A 23104-nucleotide genomic window follows, 5' to 3' on the forward strand; every position below is an offset into this window, starting at 1 on the left:
AACTCAGCGGTTTTACATAGGCTAGTAATATGGCTACAATTTAAAAATATAACCAATCCCAGAACTCACACTAAAGTGCCAGCAAAGCATACTAGAATAACAAAAATCGGATGGAGTTTCGAAAAATATTTTTTTTAATTATTTCCACGTAACCAAATAGCGGGAATTCATCGGTTTTATATAGACTAGTAACATAGCTACAATTTAAAAATATAATCAATCCCAGAACTCTCAAAAAAGTGCCAGCAGAGCATACTAGAGTAACAAAAATCGGATGGAGTTTCGACAAATATTTTTTTTCAATCATGTCCACGTAACCAGATGGCGAAAACTCATCGGTTTTATGTAGACTAGTAACATAGCTACAATTTAAAAATATAACTAATCCCAGAACTCACACTAAAGTGCAAGCAGAGCATACTAGAATAGCAAAAATCGGATGGATTTTCGACAAATATTTTTTTTTCAATCATGTCTACGTAACCAGATGGCGGGAACTCATTGGTTTTATGTAGACTAGTAACATAGCTACAATTTAAAAATATAACTAATCCCAGAACTCACACTAAAGTGCCAGCAGAGCATACTAGAATAGCAAAAATCGGATGGATTTTCGACAAATATTTTATTTAAATTATTTACACGTAACCAGATGACGGGAACTCATCGGTTTTATATAGATGAGTAACATAGCTACAATTCAAAAATATAACCAATCCCAGAACTCACACTAAAGTGCCAGCAGAGCATACTAGAATAGGAATAATCGGATGGATTTTCGACAAATATATTTTTACAATCATGTCCACGTAACCAGATGACGGGAACTCATCGGTTTCATATAAACTAGTAACATATCTACAATTTAAAAATATAACCAATCCCAGAACTCACACTAAAGTGCCAGCAGAGCATACTAGAATAACAAAAATCGGATGGATTTTCGACAAATATTTTATTTAAATTATTTACATGTAACCAGATGACGGGAACTCATCGGTTTTATGTAGACTAGTAACAAAGCTACAATTTAAAAATATAACTAATCCCAGAACTCACACTAAAGTGCCAGCAGAGCATACTAGAATAGCAAAAATCGGATGGAATTTCGACAAATATTTTTTTTTCAATCATGTCAACGTAACCAGATGGCAAGAACTAATCGGTTTTATGTAGACTAGTAACAAAGCTACAATTTAAAAATATAACTAATCCCAGAACTCACACTAAAGTGCCAGCAGAGCATACTAGAATAGCAAAAATCGGATGGATTTTCGACAAATATTTTATTTAAAATATTTACACGTAACCAGATGACGGGAACTCATCGGTTTTATGTAGACTAGTAACAAAGCTAAAATTTAAAAATATAACCAATCCCAGAACTCACACTAAAGTGCCAGCAGAGCATACTAGAATAACAAAAATCGGATGGATTTTCGACAAATATTTTATTTAAATTATTTACACGTAACCAGATGACGGGAACTCATCGGTTTTATGTAAACTAGTAACAAAGCTACAATTTAAAAATATAACCAATCCCAGAACTCACACTAAAGTGCCAGCAGAGCATACTAGAATAGCAAAAATCGGATGGAATTTCGACAAATATTTTTTTTTCAATCATGTCAACGTAACCAGATGGCAAGAACTCATCGGTTTTATGTAGACTAGTAACAAAGCTACAATTTAAAAATATAACTAATCCCAGAACTCACACTAAAGTGCCAGCAGAGCATACTAGAATAGGAAAAATCGGATGGATTTTCGACAAATATATTTTTACAATCATGTCCACGTAACCAGATGGCGGGAACTCATCGGTTTCATATAAACTAGTAACATATCTACAATTTAAAAATATAACCAATCCCAGAACTCACACTAAAGTGCCAGCAGAGCATACTAGAATAACAAAAATCGGATGGATTTTCGACAAATATTTTATTTAAATTATTTACACGTAACCAGATGACGGGAACTCATCGGTTTTATGTAGACTAGTAACAAAGCTACAATTTAAAAATATAACCAATCCCAGAACTCACACTAAAGTGCCAGCAGAGCATACTAGAATAGCAAAAATTGGATGGAATTTCGACAAATATTTTTTTTTCAATCATGTCAACGTAACCAGATGGCAAGAACTCATCGGTTTTATGTAGACTAGTAACAAAGCTACAATTTAAAAATATAACTAATCCCAGAACTCACACTAAAGTGCCAGCAGAGCATACTAGAATAGCAAAAATCGGATGGAATTTCGACAAATATTTTTTTTTCAATCATGTCAACGTAACCAGATGGCAAGAACTCATCGGTTTTATGTAGACTAGTAACAAAGCTACAATTTAAAAATATAACCAATCCCAGAACTCACACTAAAGTGCCAGCAGAGCATACTAGAATAGGAAAAATCGGATGGATTTTCGACAAATATATTTTTTCAATCATGTCCACGTAACCAGATGGCGGGAACTCATCGGTTTCATATAAACTAGTAACATATCTACAATTTAAAAATATAACCATTCCCAGAACTCACACTAAAGTGCCAGCAGAGCATACTAGAATAACAAAAATCGGATGGATTTTCGACAAATATTTTATTTAAATTATTTACACGTAACCAGATGACGGGAACTCATCGGTTTTATGTAGACTAGTAACAAAGCTACAATTTAAAAATATAACCAATCCCAGAACTCACACTAAAGTGCCAGCAGAGCATACTAGAATAGCAAAAATCGGATGGAATTTCGACAAATATTTTTTTTTCAATCATGTCAACGTAACCAGATGGCAAGAACTCGTCGGTTTTATGTAGACTAGTAACAAAGCTACAATTTAAAAATATAACCAATCCCAGAACTCTCAAAAAAGTGCCAGCAGAGCATACTAGAGTAACAAAAATCGGATGAATTTTTGACAAATATTTTTTTCCAATCATGTCCACGTAACCAGATGACGAGAACTCATCGGTTTTATGTAGACTAGTAACAAAGCTACAATTTAAAAATATAACCAATCCCAGAACTCACACTAAAGTGCCAGCAGAGCATACTAGAATAGCAAAAATCGGATGGATTTTCGACAAATATTTTATTTAAATTATTTACACGTAACCAGATGACGGGAACTCATCGGTTTTATGTAGACTAGTAACAAAGCTACAATTTAAAAATATAACCAATCCCAGAACTCACACTAAAGTGCTAGCAGAGCATACTAGAATAGCAAAAATCGGATGGAGTTTCGACAAATATTTTATTTAAATTATTTACACGTAACCAGATGACAGGAACTCATCGGCTTTATGTAGACTAGTAACAAAGCTACAATTTAAAAATATAACCAATCCCAGAACTCACACTAAAGTGCCAGCAGAGCATACTAGAATAGCAAAAATTGGATGGAATTTCGACAAATATTTTTTTTTCAATCATGTCAACGTAACCAGATGGCAAGAACTCATCGGTTTTATGTAGACTAGTAACAAAGCTACAATTTAAAAAAAATTAACCAATCCCAGAACTCACACTAAAGTGCCAGCAGAGCATACTAGAATAGCAAAAATCGGATGGAATTTCGACAAATATTTTTTTTTCAATCATGTCAACGTAACCAGATGGCAAGAACTCATCGGTTTTATGTAGACTAGTAACAAAGCTACAATTTAAAAATATAACTAATCCCAGAACTTACACTAAAGTGCCAGCAGAGCATACTAGAATAGGAAAAATCGGATGGATTTTCGACAAATATTTTATTTAAATTATTTACACGTAACCAGATGACGGGAACTCATCGGTTTTATGTAGACTAGTAACAAAGCTACAATTTAAAAATATAACCAATCCCAGAACTCACACTAAAGTGCCAGCAGAGCATACTAGAATAGCAAAAATCATATGGAATTTCGACAAATATTTTTTTTTCAATCATGTCCACGTAACCAGATGACGGGAACTCATCGGCTTTATGTAGACTAGTAACATAGCTACAATTTAAAAGTATAACTAATCCCAGAACTCACACTAAAGTGCCAGCAGAGCATACTAGAATAGCAAAAATCGGATGGATTTTCGACAAATATTTTATTTAAAATATTTACACGTAACCAGATGACGGGAACTCATCGGTTTTATGTAGACTAGTAACAAAGCTAAAATTTAAAAATATAACCAATCCCAGAACTCACACTAAAGTGCCAGCAGAGCATACTAGAATAGCAAAAATCGGATGGATTTTCAACAAATATTTTATTTAAATTATTTACACGTAACCAGATGACGGGAACTCATCGGTTTTATGTAGACTAGTAACAAAGCTACAATTTAAAAATATAACCAATCCCAGAACTCACACTAAAGTGCCAGCAGAGCATACTAGAATATAAAAAATCTGATGGATTTTCGACAAATATTTTATTTAAATTATTTACACGTAACCAGATGACGGGAACTCATCGGTTTTATGTAGACTAGTAACAAAGCTACAATTTATAAATATAACTAATCCCAGAACTCACACTAAAGTGCCAGCAAAGCATACTAGAATAACAAAAATCGGATGGAGTTTCGACAAATATTTTTTTTTATTATTTCCACGTAACCAGATAGCGGGAACTCATCGGTTTTATATAGACTAGCAACATAGCTACAATTTAAAAATATAACCAATCCCAGAACTCTCAAAAAAGTGCCAGCAGAGCATACTAGAGTAACAAAAATCGGATGAATTTTCGACAAATATTCTTTTTCAATCATGTCCACGTAACCAGATGGCGAGAACTCATCGGTTTTATGTAGACTAGTAACAAAGCTACAATTTAAAAATATAACCAATCCCAGAACTCACACTAAAGTGCCAGCAGAGCATACTAGAATAGCAAAAATCGGATAGAATTTCGACAAATATTTTTTTTTCAATCATGTCAACGTAACCAGATGGCAAGAACTCATCGGTTTTATGTAGACTAGTAACAAAGCTACAATTTAAAAATATAACCAATCCCAGAACTCACACTAAAGTGCCAGCAGAGCATACTAGAATAGCAAAAATCGGATGGATTTTCGACAAATATTTTTTTAAAATTATTTACACGTAACCAGATGACGGGAACTCATCGGTTTTATATAGAGTAGTGATATAACTACAATTTATAAACATAACCAATCCCAGAACTCACACTAAAGTGCCAGCACAGCATACTAGAATGGCAAAAATCGGATGGAGTTTCAACAAATATTTTATTTAAATTATTTCCACGTAACCAGATGACGGGCACTCATCGGTTTTGTATACATTAGTAACATAGCTACAATTAAAAAATATAACATATCACAGAACTCACACTAAAGTGCCGGCGGAGCATATTAGAATAGCAAAAATCGGATGAATTTTCAACAAATAATTGTAGCCAGTAGCCAACAATAATTGTATCTGGTTACGTGGACATGATTGAAAAAAAAAAATTTGTCGAAAATCCATCCGATTTTTGTTATTCTATTATGCTCTGCTGGCACTTTAGTGTGGGTTCTGGGATCGGTTATATTTTTAAATTGTAGTTATATTACTAGTCTATATAAAACCGATGAGTTCCCGCTATCTGGTTACGAGGACATGATTGTAAAAATATGTTTGTCGAAAATCCATCCGATTTTTGTTATTCTAGTAGCTATGTTTTTAGTCTACATAAAGTCGATGAGTTCCCGTCATATGGTTACGTGTAAATATTTTAAATAAAATATTTGTCGAAAATCCATCCGATTTTTGCTATTATAGTATGCTCTGCTGGCACTTTAGTGTGAGTTCTGGGATTAGTTATATTTTTAAATTGTAGCTATGTTACTAGTCTACATAAAACCGATGAGTTCTTGCCATCTGGTTACGTTGACATGATTGAAAAAAAAATATTTGTCGAAATTCCATCCGATTTTTGCTATTCTGGTATGCTCTGCTGGCACTTTAGTGTGAGTTCTGGGATTGGTTATATTTTTAAATTGTAGCTTTGTTTTTAGTCTACATAAAACCGATGAGTTCCCGTCATCTGGTTACGTGTAAATAATTTAAATAAAATATTTGTCGAAAATCCATCCGATTTTTGTTATTCTAGTATGCTCTTCTGGCACTTTAGTGTGAGTTCTGGGATTGGTTATATTTTTGAATTGTAGATTTGTTACTAGTTTATATGAAACCGATGAGTTCCCGCCATCTGGTTACGTGGACATCATTGTAAAAATATATTTGTCGAAAATCCATCCGATTTTTCCTATTCTAGTATGCTCTGCTGGCACTTTAGTGTGAGTTCTGGGATTGGTTGTATTTTTAAATTGTAGCTATTTTTCTCGTCTACTTAAAACCGATGAGTTCTCGCCATCTGGTTTCGAGGACATGATTGAAAAAAAATATTTGTCGAAACTCCATCCGATTTTTGCTATTCTAGTATGCTCTGCTAGCACTTTAGTGTGAGTTCTGGGATTGGTTATATTTTTAAATTGTAGCTTTGTTGCTAGTCTATATAAAACCGATGAGTTCCCGCTATCTGGTTACGTGGAAATAATAAAAAAAATATTTGTCGAAACTCCATCCGATTTTTGTTATTCTAGTATGCTTTGCTGGCACTTTAGTGTGAGTTCTGGGATTGGTTATATTTATAAATTGTAGCTTTGTTACTAGTCTACATAAAACCGATGAGTTCCCTTCATCTGGTTACGTGTAAATAATTTAAATAAAATATTTGTCGAAAATCCATCTGATTTTTGCTATTCTAGTATGCTCTGCTGGCACTTTAGTGTGAGTTCTGGGATTAGCTGTATTTTTAAATTGTAGCTATGTTTTTAGTCTACATAAAGTCGATGAGTTCCCGTCATCTGGTTACGTGTAAATATTTTAAATAAAATATTTGTCGAAAATCCATCCGATTTTTGCTATTCTAGTATGCTCTGCTGGCACTTTAGTGTGAGTTCTTGGATTAGTTATATTTTTAAATTGTAGCTATGTTACTATTCTACATAAAGCCGATGAGTTTTTGTCATCTGGTTACGTGTAAATAATTTAAATAAAATATTTGTCGAAAATCCATCCGATTTTTCCTATTCTAGTATGCTCTGCTGGCACTTTAGTGTGGGTTCTGGGATTAGTTATATTTTTAAATTGTAGCTATGTTATTAGTCTACATAAAGCCGATGAGTTCCCGTCATCTGGTTACGTGTAAATAATTTAAATAAAATATTTGTCGAAAATCCATCCGATTTTTGTTATTCTAGCATGCTCTGCTGGCACTTTAGTGTGAGTTCTGGGATTGGTTATATTTTTGAATTGTAGCTATGTTACTCATCTATATAAAACCGATGAGTTCCCGCCATCTGGTTACGTAGGCATGATTGAAAAAAAAATATTTGTCGAAATTCCATATGATTTTTGCTATTCTAGTATGCTCTGCTGGCACTTTAGTGTGAGTTCTGGGATTGGTTATATTTTTAAATTGTAGCTTTGTTACTAGTCTACATAAAACCGATGAGTTCTCGCCATCTGGTTACGTGGACATGATTGGAAAAAAATATTTGTCAAAAATTCATCCGATTTTTGTTACTCTAGTATGCTCTGCTGGCACTTTTTTGAGAGTTCTGGGATTGGTTATATTTTTAAATTGTAGCTTTGTTACTAGTCTACATAAAACCGATGAGTTCTCGCCATCTGGTTACGTGGACATGATTGAAAAAAAAATATTTGTCGAAATTCCATCCGATTTTTGCTATTCTAGTATGCTCTGCTGGCACTTTAGTGTGAGTTCTGGGATTGGTTATATTTTTAAATTGTAGCTTTGTTACTAGTCTACATAAAACCGATGAGTTCCCGTCATCTGGTTACGTGTAAATAATTTAAATAAAATATTTGTCGAAAATCCATCCGATTTTTGTTATTCTAGTATGCTCTGCTGGCACTTTAGTGTGAGTTCTGGGATTGGTTATATTTTTAAATTGTAGCTTTGTTTTTAGTCTACATAAAACCGATGAGTTCTTGCCATCTGGTTACGTGGATATGATAGAAAAAAAAATATTTGTCGAAATTCCATCCGATTTTTGCTATTCTAGTATGCTCTGCTGGCACTTTGGTGTGAGTTCTGGGATTGGTTATATTTTTAAATTGTAGCTTTGTTACTAGTCTACATAAAGCCGATGAGTTCCCGTCATCTGGTTACGTGTAAATAATTTTAAAAAAATATTTGTCGAAAATTCATCTGATTTTTGCTATTCTAGTATGCTCTGCTGGCACATTAGTGTGAGTTCTGGAATTGGTTATATTTTTAAATTGTAGCTTTGTTACTAGTCTACATAAAACCGATGAGTTCTTGCCATCTGGTTACGTGTAAATAATTTAAATAAAATATTTGTCGAAAATCCATTCTATTTTTCCTATTCTAGTATGCTCTGCTGGCACTTTAGTGTGAGTTCTGGGATTAGTTATATTTTTAAATTGTAGCTTTGTTACTAGTCTACATAAAACCGATGAGTTCTTGCCATCTGGTTACGTTGACATGATTGAAAAAAAAATATTTGTCGAAATTCCATCCGATTTTTGCTATTCTAGTATGCTCTGCTGGCACTTTAGTGTGAGTTCTGGGATTGGTTAATTTTTTTTAAATTGTAGCTTTGTTACTAGTCTACATAAAACCGATGAGTTCTTGCCATCATGTTACGTGGACATGATTGAAAAAAAAATATTTGTCGAAATTCCATCCGATTTTTGCTATTCTAGTATGCTCTGCTGGCACTTTAGTGTGAGTTCTGGGATTAGTTATATTTTTAAATTGTAGCTATGTTACTAGTCTACATAAAGCCGATGAGTTCCCGTCATCTGGTTACGTGTAAATAATTTAAATAAAATATTTGTCGAAAATCCATCCGATTTTTCCTATTCTAGTATGCTCTGCTGGCACTTTAGTGTGAGTTCTGGGATTAGTTATATTTTTAAATTGTAGCTATGTTACTAGTCTACATAAAACCGATGAGTTTCCGCCATCTGGTTACGTGGACATGATTGAAAAAAAAATATTTGTCGATAATCCATCCGATTTTTTCTATTCTAGTATGCTCTGCTGGCACTTTAGTGTGAGTTCTGGGATTGGTTATATTTTTAAATTGTAGCTTTGTTACTAGTCTACATAAAACCGATGAGTTCTTGCCATCTGGTTACGTGGACATGATTGAAAAAAATATATTTGTCGAAATTCCATCCGATTTTTGCTATTCTAGTATGCTCTGCTGGCACTTTAGTGTGGGTTCTGGGATTAGTTATATTTTTAAATTGTAGCTATGTTATTAGTCTACATAAAACCGATGAGTTCCCGCCATCTGATGACGTAGACATTATTGAAAAAAAAAAATTTGTCGAAAATCCATCCGATTTTTGCTATTCTAGTATGCTCTGCTGGCACTTTAGTGTGAGTTCTGGGATTGGTTATATTTTTAAATTGTAGCCATATTACTAGCCTATGTAAAACCGCTGAGTTCCTTCCCCCTGGGTACGTGAAAATAATATTAGAAAAAGTTTAGTCGAAAATCTTTCCGATTTGTACTATTCTATTATGCTGTGCTGGCACTTTAGTGTGAGTTCCTGGGTCAGTTATTGTACAAATGTATCATTTTATTACTAGGCTTTGCAAATTCGACGAGTTTCCACTTTTAAATAACCTTTTTGCAGATTTTGTTTGGTTAAATTTTTGTCAATTTATTTTATCAATAAATTATTTTTTAAGTTTATTTCGCGAGAACTATCACTGAAAACTATTAGGAACTACAGGTATTAGCTAATTACACTAATCAATAGCTTTTTTTTCAATTTTGTAGAAAATGCTCTGCTGTGTGAAGTTAGCAGAGCATTATTTCATTCTGCTTTATCTCCGTGAAATCGCCAGAACTATTCCTGAAAACTATCAGGAACTATAGAACTCATGTGCATGCGAATAGAACTCTCATTTTTTAGTGCTCTGCTGGCAAATGCTGTGCTAGTTTCACGGACACTTAAAATATTAATTTGAGCGTATTTACGTTTTGTAGTTAAAAATTGTTTGTTGTTAATATTGCTTAATAAATGCGTTTCTTTTAAATATTTGACTATTCATCAAGGTTTATGTAAACTAATAATTTATTACATAAAGTACGAAATCGTTTATTTTGTATCGAGTATATTATCTATCGTCTTAACATTGGCTTTATTTGATGATTATAGCGACCGCAGTCTTTAATAACTTCTTTTTGTCTATTAAATTCAGACGTCCATATGATGCAGTCGTAGTGGTCGTTGAGTGGAACAGCCCTTAAATGTCACTTTTGCTACTTTAGCAGCTTTTGCTACCTATTGACGTTTCATTTTGGGGGCGGGTATCGACCTATCGCCTTAAGTATTTTATGTGAAAAGATGAGAGTATTTCAACATTACCGTTGATAATATTCCGCTAATCTTTAGTTGAAAGGTCCAATGTTTGTTCGCTGGGAGTAAAAGGTGAGTGATCAATTTAGTAGCCCTTGGGTATCGGTTATGTTTTATTGGTCATATCCTGCTTTATTGATTCGTAATCGACTTATCCATTTCGAGGGTCCATTAGAGATATTATCCTGGCTGTCTAACGCGTTGGTCGATGTAGGTGATTCAAGATGATCGGGGGGTTGTTCGTGTACAACCACAAGGGGGAGGTGCTGATCTCGAGGGTGTACCGGGATGACATCGGGCGGAACGCGGTGGACGCATTCCGGGTGAACGTGATCCACGCGCGGCAGCAGGTCCGATCGCCGGTCACTAACATCGCTCGGACATCGTTCTTCCATATCAAGGTGACTTTGATTTCTTAATTTTTTTTATATATAATATGGAAGGAGCAAACGAGCAGTTCGAGTAATAGTAAGTGGCTACAGTCGCCCACGGACATCTGTGATCAATCCCACATAAGATAAGGTTCCTACTTCAGATTGGTTAGAAATGCATTGCTACCCCTGAGGGCTAAGTTGGAACTTCTCAGGTAAATATGTTTCCCTTACCATACCCTTCAAAGCGGAATACAATAGCAATTGACACTGATGTTATTAGGCAGACATAGGTGTAGCAGTGATGTCTCAGTAGTTGAACCACAAATGATTCTACCATCTTCAATCTTGATCTTATTAAATGATCTTATTGGATTGCGAAAAACTAATGTAGATTTGTCTTGTATTATCTAGGTCTGTATACCTCATGTAGGTTACACCATCAGTGCGACTATGGTACCACGGTCTCACTAACATCTCAAAGTGTAATAAGGACTGCTGTTCTGGTTTGAGGGGTGTGGTAGATCATAATCCTAAGTTGATGTTGATGGGAAATTCCTACTTCAATTTTATAAGAACCTTTTGTTTTTCTCTTCAACAAAATAACTGGGTTGTATTAAATTTTTTATCATTTAAACATTTTTAACCTCTGAAAATCATATCAAAGACTTACTTTTAGTCAATGCTTTTGTTGAGGATATTATAATACATTTATAATGCAAAGGTTAACAATACATATTACATGTTACAGCGTGCAAACATATGGTTGGCGGCCGTCACCAAGCAAAATGTGAATGCAGCTATGGTGTTTGAGTTCCTGCTGAAGATCATTGATGTGATGCAGTCATACTTCGGCAAGATTTCTGAGGAGAACATCAAGAACAACTTTGTTCTTATCTATGAGCTTCTTGATGGTGAGATTACTAAGTAATTTTTAAGCTTTGAGATAGTTATAATGATATTAATTGAGGTTTTCTACACTCATAGACAAACACTAGGTTTTGTTCCACCCAAATCCAGAATTGTTAGCCAAATTCATTATTTAATTTCTGGCTAAGGGATGAAACCCAGAATCCACTGCTTTTGAGGCCAAGTTCTCCGCTGTCAATTAACTTAAAGTCAATTAACTTAAAGCCAACTCAATAATTGACAGCAAACAAAAAAATTGTCACTACTACAGTAAAATTATACTAGTACCCATTTACAATTATACTTTATGTATTTTGAAGACATAGTTAATTGTATTAGGTGTTACTTTGCAAAAATTTGAACATATATCACTTAAGGAAAACTACAGGTTTGGGTTTAAATCAGTCTTAAATCATGATGTAATGTTTTTTCTCTACTTTTTTCCTCAAAACTGTCAGAAGTGTATTACTGGCATTTATTTTTGAAAACGGCAAAATGTTGCAAGAGGTTTGAGATGAAAAATCGTGAACAAAAAAAGATTCTCCCTGCCTTCCTATTTACATATAATTTGTAGAAACCTATCATCAGATGATGAAAATATAAATAAAGTCCAATTTTTCAGAGATCCTTGACTTCGGATACCCACAAAACTCTGATACTGGAGTACTGAAGACCTTCATCACCCAGCAGGGTATCAAGTCTGCTTCGAAGGAGGAACAGGCACAGATTACATCACAGGTATTTTAATTATGTTACAGAATGGTTAAAATTTAACATCTATAAACATAAACATCTATATGTAAACCCCAATACTGACATATTGACTGATTGATAATTTTAGGTGTATAGGTAGTGCAATTTTGCACAGGAATTTCTTATGTAACACAAATGTGTATTAAGGCATGATTTTTTGAAAATCAGGGTATGAAAGCTTGCATTAATATAATTCATATGAAAAAATATAAATATTTTTTGTAATTTCACTGTACATGACAGTCTTGCAAAATCTGAATAATCTCTCATGTAAAAATAAATCATTTCACAGGAATTGTTGGAGTTATTCACATAGAATATATCATACGTACAAAATTTTTTGTCTAATTAAAAAAATATTTGCATAAGTTTAAGAACCAGGGGTATGAAAAGTTAATGACATGACAAATAGGTTCAATGTATTGTTGGCATTTGTGAAGTTTGCCGCAGTTTATCAAATAACTATTATTTATGACTGTAACCTAAATTGGGTTTGCCGTCTAGATCATAAATATTGTCATGATAACCTTTGGCCTGGGTGACTAATATATGCTCAAGAATTATAATCATAAAGAGTATATGTCACATATCCCAGTAACAATATTTTGAGTTAATAGGAAGTGAAGAATGCCTTTGCTAATTTTATTATTTTAATTATGATTAAATTTTGCTAGCTTTTGTTTTTTTATAATATTTTAAGTTCCCTTATTAGCTAATATTGAAAACTGTATTTTTTAATAACATAGGTAGTTAAATTTGTGTTTGTTTTATAGCAGCTTTTCAATTTATCAATCTTCTTTTTAATTCATCAAGCAGCTTATCAATTAGGTTTTGGCCAGAATACTGTGGCCAGACATGATATGCAAGTAAATGTTAGTTATATTGCAATAACTAGCTGACCCGGCAAACTTTGTACCGCCTCGGAATCTATTTATGAAATATATTTCATATTTACTCACCTTTTAAACCATCCCTAGACATCCACAAATGTTTCTAAACTAAAATTAGCCAAATCGGTCCAGCCATTCTCGAGTTTTAGCGAGACTAACAAACAGCAATTGATTTTTATATATATAAATATTTTTGTTGCTTTAGGTGACTGGTCAAATCGGATGGCGTCGGGAAGGTATCAAGTATAGACGCAATGAACTGTTCTTAGATGTGCTGGAGTATGTCAACCTGCTCATGTCACCACAAGGTGAGATTTATTATGTTAGCCCATAGATGAAGTACACACACACAGTAGACTGTTTGTGCAGTTTGCATTCAATCAAATACTATTATTAAATAGTTTTTTACAAAATTTGCCTTATCCTCAATTTTCATTTTTAGGTCAAGTCCTGTCAGCTCATGTGGCTGGTAAGGTGGTCATGAAGTCTTATTTATCTGGCATGCCGGAGTGCAAGTTTGGCATCAATGACAAGATTGTTATGGAGGCCAAGGGGAAGGGCAATGGTGAGTGGTTTGTTCTTAATCTGTCATAGGGAGTTCACTGATGGGTATTGGCTACAGGGATTTTAACAGCTTAGCTAAATTTGGTTTGGTATTTGCCATAATATACAATTTTTTGAAAGAATGGGGCAACTTATTTATATCTTTTTGGTCTATTTGAGTGCAAAGGTAAATTTGAGAAAATATTTGAATTTAAATGTTTTTAACAATTAAATGTCAACCTAAGTGTTAATATCTAAATTCCAATTTAAGTAACATAATGTACTCATACTCATGTAATATACTCATTCATGAATTCAATCCTTTGATGCAATTTTGGATACTATATCCTTACTTTCCCATATCTTCACTACTATGGTTAAATTTGCATATATTATGCTAATGTGTTTGTATGCAGGTGGTATATCCGGCAACGCGGACAGCGACCCGGCGCGCGCGGGCAAGCCGGTGGTGGTGATCGACGACTGCCAGTTCCACCAGTGCGTCAAGCTCAGCAAGTTCGAGACCGAGCACTCCATCTCATTCATACCGCCTGACGGGGAGTTCGAGCTTATGAGGTCAGTTCTAGTGGACAAATGAGATTGATCTGAAAGGTTAGGCAGTATCAGGTTCACATACTCTTTGTATATGTGTGAGATTTAAAGTGTGAGGCCATTCGGAATGTGACCTTTGTAGTGGTTGGAGTATGAGATCATTAGTATATGAGAGTATAAGGGTTGATGAAAGTTAAATGCGTCTTCTCTACTAGTGTAAGGTGTAAGCATAAGGTCAGTTAGAATGGTTGTTTAATGAGATTAGTGTGACTGCATTCTTTTAGTAAAAGGATAATGTCTTAAAATGCACTTTGTATTTGACTATTAAATTTCTAAGTAGGTCTGTGAGATCAATTAAATATAGATTTAACATCTCAACACTAGGAATAAAGTTTGTATAGTGTTGATGCACTTAAGACATCTGTAGTATACTTCAATCACGATTGCATTCATATTTTGGTTTAATTCCAAATGCTCTTGGGTGGTTATATATGCAAAAAGAGTCACTCAAGAAATTTATACCCCACTTCAATCTCGGTTACAATCCTATTTTGGTTTAATTTCAAATTCCGTTGGGCAATTTCATTACATACACCTTATAAAAGATATTTTTGTTCGATTCAGATACCGCACTACCAAAGACATCTCGCTACCGTTCCGCGTGATCCCGCTGGTGCGCGAGGTGGGCCGCACCAAGATGGAGGTGAAGGTGGTGCTGAAGTCCAACTTCAAGCCGTCGCTGCTCGGCCAGAAGATCGAGGTGAAGATCCCCACGCCGCTCAACACTAGCGGCGTGCAGCTCATCTGTCTGAAGGGCAAGGCGAAGTATAAGGCCTCGGAGAATGCTATTGTTTGGAAGTGAGTGGATTTTTGTTGCTTTGAATTTGACTCAAGTTGAAAAGAAAAGGAAATAAATATGAACTTAAACTATTCAAATTTTCCAATTATTATTTGTAGAACAGTATAATTCTCATGCAAGTAGCAAAAAATCTAAAATTATTACTATCTTTGAAAGACTGTACCTCTATGTACATTAAAAATATTAATAGGGAGTGTTCGCTTCTTTTTACCCCAAATGTCTCTGGTTATTACATAATAAATGCGAACATTATTGTGAGAGTGTGCTGGAATGAAGCTACATACATATGGAAATCAAAATCAAGTTCAATGATTTGCATAGCTCAGCTTATACCAGTCTAACACATAGAAGTTTACAGGTATGAGTGAGGTTCGGGCAGGCCTATAAATTATGAATTTAGATCCTGTTGTTTCTCTGAGTCAAACAATAAAGATTCTGGTGTTTGGACGTATGATTAACAATCGTTTTTTATCTATTTCTAGGATCAAGCGCATGGCTGGCATGAAGGAGACACAACTTTCAGCTGAGATTGAGCTGCTGGAAACTGATACCAAGAAGAAATGGACCCGCCCGCCCATCTCCATGGGCTTCGAGGTACCCTTCGCGCCCTCCGGCTTCAAGGTAATTTAGTGATTTTAAATCTTTTAGGTTTTCAACTGCGGCAAACCTCACGTTTATTTTCCTTTTATAACATATAATAGCAATTCAGGTCTGCTAATTGCTGTTTTGAAGTGACAGCACATGTGACACAGAAATATGTGGAGTTCTAAAATAGAATTCAGGGGTATCTGTGGCCGATCACAAGTAGGGCTCCAAATCTAATTGGAGTTGATTATAGGTGTTTGTGGACAGCAGTGCTCAGTTACCATCAAATTTGCACTTTCAATTTATAAAATAGAGGATTCGAGTGTGTTTTAAAATAACCCAATATAACAAGGTCACAAGGTAACAATTCACATATTTCAAAACAGATACTTCTACACATCACTTCTACTGGCAAATAATATAGCACACATGCGCTAAGCAAAGTACCAAGGATATCCTTACTTTAGTATCCACATTATTCATATATTGTTCCAGGTCCGCTACCTGAAGGTGTTCGAGCCGAAGCTGAACTACTCCGACCACGACGTGATCAAATGGGTGCGCTACATCGGCCGCTCCGGCCTCTACGAGACCAGATGTTAAACGATCACTGCTCACTGTAAGTAACAAACACTGAGGTATATAATTTGACAGGAGGTAGAATTTATTGGTTCCACTTAGGAGGCATCGATGACACATGGCATATATTTATTTGAGAAAACATCTATCCAATGAAAACGTTAGTGTAACTGCATTTTTTCTAGTTTCAAACTTAAAGCCGTAAAATTCTGTTGACATCCCGAAACTTATGAAGATATTATAGATTTGAACTCAGAACACGGTGTCACTGTACCTTAAAGGTGGTAGAAACCTCTCTGGTCCAACTCTGGCGGCATCACCGCCATATCTATTTCTGCTTCATAATAGCACTTGCTAAGTTCCCTGTATTCTGGTTTGGTCAGATGCATCTTTGGTTGACCTCAGGTAGGAATCTACTTGGATCTGGGGTTGATTACATATGTTCATGGGCGGTTGTAGCCACTTGCCATCAGATGGATTGCACGCTCGTTTGCATATAGATGTAAAAAGCAAAAATTAATGAAAATCGTAAAAAGGAGGGAAGACAACACGCCACCTTGTGGTACTCCGGCAATTGCATTGGACCAATTAGAAAAATTTACATCAATGTGAATACGCTGCCGGCGCCCAAATAAGCCTACGAAATCAATCAATTGTCGTCGGAGATATGTAGAGAGAACGCAACACCCCCAGGATTACGTCAAAATCAACAGTGTTGATTAAAAAAAACAAACTGTGGACATTAGGAAATACTTGCACTTATGTATTTTAAATATATCTGAAGGAGTTTTAATTTGCTTCTTTTATTTCCAGGATTCTGCAAGCGGTTTGGATACAGTTGAACTATAGGTAAATGGCGTGTTACATAATACATTGTGTATATATTAATTTTGTCAACAACACGAAGCAATTTCCTAAGATGCGAGATTCCTTTTATTTTTGTCGTTGATATATTTTTTTATTTATGTTTGTAAATCATGCGGGGCAGTTAAATAAAATATTTTGTTAAATATATAGTAAAAATACATGATTGTACCACATTATTGTTAAAAGAGGAACTTATGCAACTATAGAACATTAGGCATTCCTGCTTAGTGACGGCTTTGATAACACTAGAGAAACGGGTTGAAAAATTTATTTGAGAAGTGTGAGGGAGTTATTATGAGCTTGCGTAAATAATATAAAATCTACATTATGAATTTGGAATAGCTTATATTTTAGTAATGGGCTAGTTGCAAGTCGAACTCGCACTTGGAGGGTTTTGTACCGTACAAATAAGTTCCGTACAATTTCATTTTTTTATTTTAGTATTTGTTGTTATAGTTGCCATAGTAATACACTGTGAAAAATTAAGTGTCTACTCGTTCAAAAGATAGAGCCCTGAGACAGACAAACAGACAGACAATCTTTACCCTTAGTGTACTGAACCCTAAAAAAGGAAGAAATGATCCTATCCGTTTTTCAAGTGTTATCATCGGGACACATGTACTTGTTATAAAGACACCAACAGTGGTCAGTCACCACCAAGCTGAACTTTCACCACTCTTTACGGGAAAGTCGGTAACATACCACACGAATCTCAATGCAACATTTATGTTTGAAAATTTTATTAGTTCAAATTAGCTATTGCACAAAAATTAGTTAAAAAACCTATTTAAAACGATCTTATTATATTGAAAGGAGTTTGTGAATGAATTGGCATTAGAATGTTTATTATAGAGAAATTTATCTGACTCTTATATTCTGTAATAGTATTATATCTATAATATTTCTCTAACTCTCTAAAATTACAATGTTTCACATTACTAAGAAATACATAGATTTTGAAAGATTTTTTTACAATTTGTAACTTCTTACAATTTAACAAAATGTAGAGAAATGCGAAAGGACGCTACACTTTTATAATCAATCCTTTGAAAGTTACAATATACTCCAATTATTGTTTTTAGAAGCCCTATTTACTATGAATTGATGACTAAAAATATTCGATAAATTTCTTTACCAATAGCTAAATTCTATTGAGATTTTTTCTATAAATCACCAATCAACATTGTTTTAAACTTGAATATTGATATTTTAGACGTGTAGTTATATTTTATGTTTAGTTAGTCTCCTGTCCACTATAGAGCCCCTTTAAATGTTAGTTTTATGTATTTTTATTTTTTTATTAATATCATTCCTTTAGAAAAGTAATCTTATGGGCTTGTGTTTTTAAAATTAAATTCGGTTATGGTATTAAAAGGCTTGTTTAATATTTAAAAGGAGAGGAAATATAGCTAAATCTATTAAAATACCATTATATCCTTAGGTACCATACCTTATCTTAATGTACTTTAAGGTATACTAGCCGAATGTACTTTATACCCTAAGGTACAATGCACATTAGCGTACAGTAAATACCACATGATTCTATGCATCTTAAGGTACAAATATAAGAAAGGATCTTATTTCTATGCTTCATAAAAACCTAATACTTTATAAAATATATATTTGTAATAAAAACACAAGCTCACTAACATAATTGTCGTTAAAATGTAGATAAACGTAATATATGTTATGTATTATTAATAATAGTATATCACTTACATACTTCGAAGATTATTACTATAATAATATTAAATTATTAGCAGTGTAATGCGATGTGGGGTTATTATGTGACAGCATTAAATTACTGATTATATTACAGTAGTATAACTTGTTATAAATTGATTAACGTATAAGAAAGATAAGGTTTATGTACCAAAAAATTGCTAAACAACCACCTGATAGAATACCTCCCAACATTCGGGCTACAAATACATATTAAATAAAGTAAGGGTAAGTCCATAGTTTAATTCACACGGGCCACAATATCGTCCAAATCAAGTGTGGACGATACTGACCACATCGCAGGCAACTACTGTGAAATCGCGCGTGAGGCCGCCATTCTATTGCAAATACACTTTCTTATAGTTACCATAATGCAGCTACAAGAAGCTAATGAGACACTATTTACCCACACCTTGCCTACTTTTTATCGCTGTATGGTGAGGTTATGTACGCGTAAATAAGTACTTATAGTAGGCTATAGTCTGCCAATAATAATTCTCCATACTATGCTGTCACACAATAATACCAATAGGATTAGTGGTTCAAAACATTTGATCTTGATTCGTTTGTGCAAAACGGATGTATGAAATTCAAGATAGGTATATCGTGCATGCTGTTATAGAAATGCTTATATTGTATTATGTTACGAAACTGTAATGTACAATAAATGTTTAAAAATATGACGTGTTTTATTTATATCACCTTTTACTCTTCTGTTAAGTCCCTTGGGGGACAAATGTTCAAGAATCTTTCGTTACTAGTCATCTACGTAATTTCCTGTCGGCTAGTTTAAGTAAATATTCAAATTAACAAAGACTTCGTTAAATTAAGTTACTCGTACATTTAATGCTAGGTAGTTACTACACAACATTTCAATTTACGCACAAAAAGTATCACACTCCCTGTAATTTTTTAATAAAATCTAGCCTAAATAATCCAATTGGATTCACGCTCGCGTGTCGCTCACGACTCATGAGATATATGACTTAGATGTGTTGATATAAGATACATCTCGGTCCGATACAATACTAAGATTTGTAAATATAGGTAATAAGCATTATCACACATATCAAACCAAAACATAAAATATAATGCCATGTTTTAAAGCAGAAGGTTGCTCCTCTGCCAGCAAACCAAAGAGTTTTACCACCTACAAAATGTTACGTGATTCAAAATCTAACCAGAATATTTTTAATGCAATTCCAACACAAAATTCTAAAGTCACAAGACTAAAGATTTAACAAGAGCACACGCCCACACCAGTATCAAGTACGTCTAAATCCCAAGATGTACAAAAACAACCCTTCACGACCACCCTAAATAATTAATTAATCCGCTCCGGCGCTCCGGTTTCTGAACTGAGGCCCACGAGAGCGGAAACTCTTAATTGTACTTTGTAAACAAGCATAAATTTTCTTGAGAAGCTGTGAAGTAATTGTTATGTTAAGCGTGCGCTGGGAACTATATGGTATTGTATTAGGACGTTGAAAGCGAATTTAGGGCGTAATATCTATGAGCGATAAAGACTATAGTAATCTTCGTAAAAAGTTTGAGGATTTAAGCTATTTGTATTTAGGTAATTTGAAAATTAATTTTAATTTGATTTTGTTATTTTATGAAATCAAACTAAAAACTGATCTTTACTGCTGCATCGTTCTATTGATTTATATTCAGGATTCATTTACGAGTACCTAAACGATGGCTCAAATATAAGTTTTTGTGCCTCGTGAAGACTACGTCACATACAAGGAAGTATTTGCCGTGACGTAGCCGCTCATAGGCGCCCAGGGTGGGATTTAAATTCTGTTCGCCCCAAAACTTACGGGGTGGATCAAAGTTAAGCATAACATAGCGTAAGTTCAAGTTTTAGTTTTGTGTAAACGCTTTACTTAACGTTCTCGTGCTCATATGTCTATGATGGTGTCCTCTTTACATCCGTATTCCAGAGGTCTTTCAAAATTCTTAGGATAATGATCGGCGACTGCTAATTTGCGCTTCGGCTTGCGTCCTTCGGGAGACACGTTAAGCCGTTGATTCAGATTGTTACAATTAGATAGGTATAATCCGCGTAAAACTGCTAATCCGCTCTGAATATAGAATTGTGTCGCCATAGCAAATTGTATGACTACACCTGCTCGCAACAGCTTCAGAGCGGACTAGAAGTTTGGACGCGAACTATAATACATTAAAGTTTGTCGGAAACCTTGTACTCATGTAAGTATTCTATACAGATTTTCCATTTATCCTGCCCTTCATACAATAAACTCCAGCTCCAGGAGGGCTCCAGGTTTTGCCCACTTTTAGGGCGAAATCTACGGCTTTCCGGTACTGGTTGGCCGTGTCTAGCAGTACCAGACCAGTACCTTACCATGAGTTTTTACTTTTTGACAAATGTGACTGTTTTGGTATTTGTTTACGTATTTGCCCATACAATTCCAAATCAGCGCATCTAGTAAATTGTATCAGAACTATAGTGTCAGTAACGTAACATTAAATGTCTTTAATTGACAAAAGGTCGCTTTATGTTTTGTTTCTCTTTTTTGCGAACATGTGAGGTAGACAAAAAGACTTGAGCACTTATTGTTACGTTTACTCAGCCTATTAAAGCAAATGGAACAGAATAATGCATTGAGTAAACGTAACGTAAAATTGTGGGATGTTTTGAAAGCTCATGGTAAGGGTACTGTACAAGAACGTAAAAACGTTGCAATTAAATACGTCGATTCTTTAACTACTGATAGATATATCTCACTATTTATTATTAAGTACTGATTATAATTATTATACCAAACATATAACTTCAAACATTTAGCTAAACATCATTAAAGCATCGTTGTATAAATAATTTTCATCTTGTAGTATTCGTAGCGTAATTATATCGTCGGAGAGACACCCCTTTGTACCTAAAACAATTAGTAAATCAATTCGACTCCAATTATAAAGGACTTGTGAACAGACGGACCTTTTGAGACGTTAACTATGATGACAGTTACCAAGTTGCGGGATGGAATGATAAATTGGATTATTTTGGTGTTTGTCAAACAACTTATTGAAGGCTGCTGTGGTGAAATTTTAAATTAACATTTTACCAACGTTGTCTAGATAGGAAATAATTAGTGATAAAATTACGTTAAGTAACTTTAAAATGGCGTTTATTTGTTTATTTAAAATTATCCTACCTTCTCTTCGATTTTTTATAATAGCAAACACAGTATAAATGCAAACCGGATGACGGTAAATGGACATTGTTTTTTATAGATATTAGTAATTAACCCTTCGTAGGATGTTCGTAGGATTGGAGTTTTACCTGAAGGTGGAATGCCTGTTATTACAATTTCCTTATATCCTTCTAACCAGAAAACAGCTGGTGTTCCGGATGTGCTAGTGTATATGAACCACTAATAGCTCTATTATTACTAAAACATTATAGCATTGCTACTACTATACTGTATACTATACTTATCATATTCCGTTCCACTCCATTTGCGCACCATTTATATACATAAACAGGCCCACAAACCGAACACAACTTCTAATACCATTTAAATTTTTTCCGAGTACCTAAATAAATTGAATAAAGTTTCGCGAGCTATTTCAATTTGGAGCAATGAGAAAAATAATACTGGCGTAGCGCGGCTCAGTTCGGAAAACAAATCCAATGCGCTGATCCCGCGGAACGAGCTAAGATGAATATGGATAAAAAACTTTGCGATGTATTTTTGTGGATAAAAAATGGCTAGCCAGCATCCGTCGGTGGTGGCTTGGGCCCGTATTTTAATAGACAAATTGCTTGTTATTTATAATCCAATTTTGTCCCATTGCTGGGCATGGGTTTGCTCTCAGTGGGAAGGGTTTAATCCACCACACCGAGTAAGTGCGGGTTGGTAGATTTCACACATTCTTGTATAGTAATAGTAATTTCTAATACAGTAAGGCACATTTATTTTTCTGTCTGCTATATTTCTCAGGAGTAGGAACACATATGTGACCGAACTGACCGATTTCTGGTAGGTACTAACAGAAAATTGGTAACG

General features: G+C 34.4%; 1 protein-coding gene across 1 annotated transcript; it reads left to right on the forward strand.

The window, feature by feature from the left end:
- The first annotated feature begins 10287 nt into the window (after positions 1 to 10287).
- AP-2mu (adaptor protein complex 2, mu subunit) lies at positions 10288 to 17401 on the forward strand. Its single transcript, XM_073092859.1, has 11 exons — positions 10288 to 10512; positions 10655 to 10841; positions 11563 to 11725; positions 12343 to 12458; positions 13569 to 13671; positions 13806 to 13928; positions 14323 to 14482; positions 15083 to 15316; positions 15800 to 15938; positions 16398 to 16521; positions 17295 to 17401. The coding sequence occupies exons 2-10, from the start codon at positions 10665 to 10667 to the stop codon at positions 16503 to 16505; spliced, it is 1323 nt and encodes a 440-aa protein (XP_072948960.1). The 5' UTR covers positions 10288 to 10512; positions 10655 to 10664; the 3' UTR covers positions 16506 to 16521; positions 17295 to 17401.
- The last annotated feature ends 5703 nt before the right edge of the window (positions 17402 to 23104 follow it).

The sequence above is a fragment of the Epargyreus clarus genome, unplaced genomic scaffold (assembly GCF_041222505.1).
Source record: "Epargyreus clarus isolate Ecla_fem2 unplaced genomic scaffold, WU_Ecla_fem_2.2 ptg000004l, whole genome shotgun sequence".
NCBI classification, from domain to species: Eukaryota; Metazoa; Arthropoda; class Insecta; order Lepidoptera; family Hesperiidae; genus Epargyreus; species Epargyreus clarus.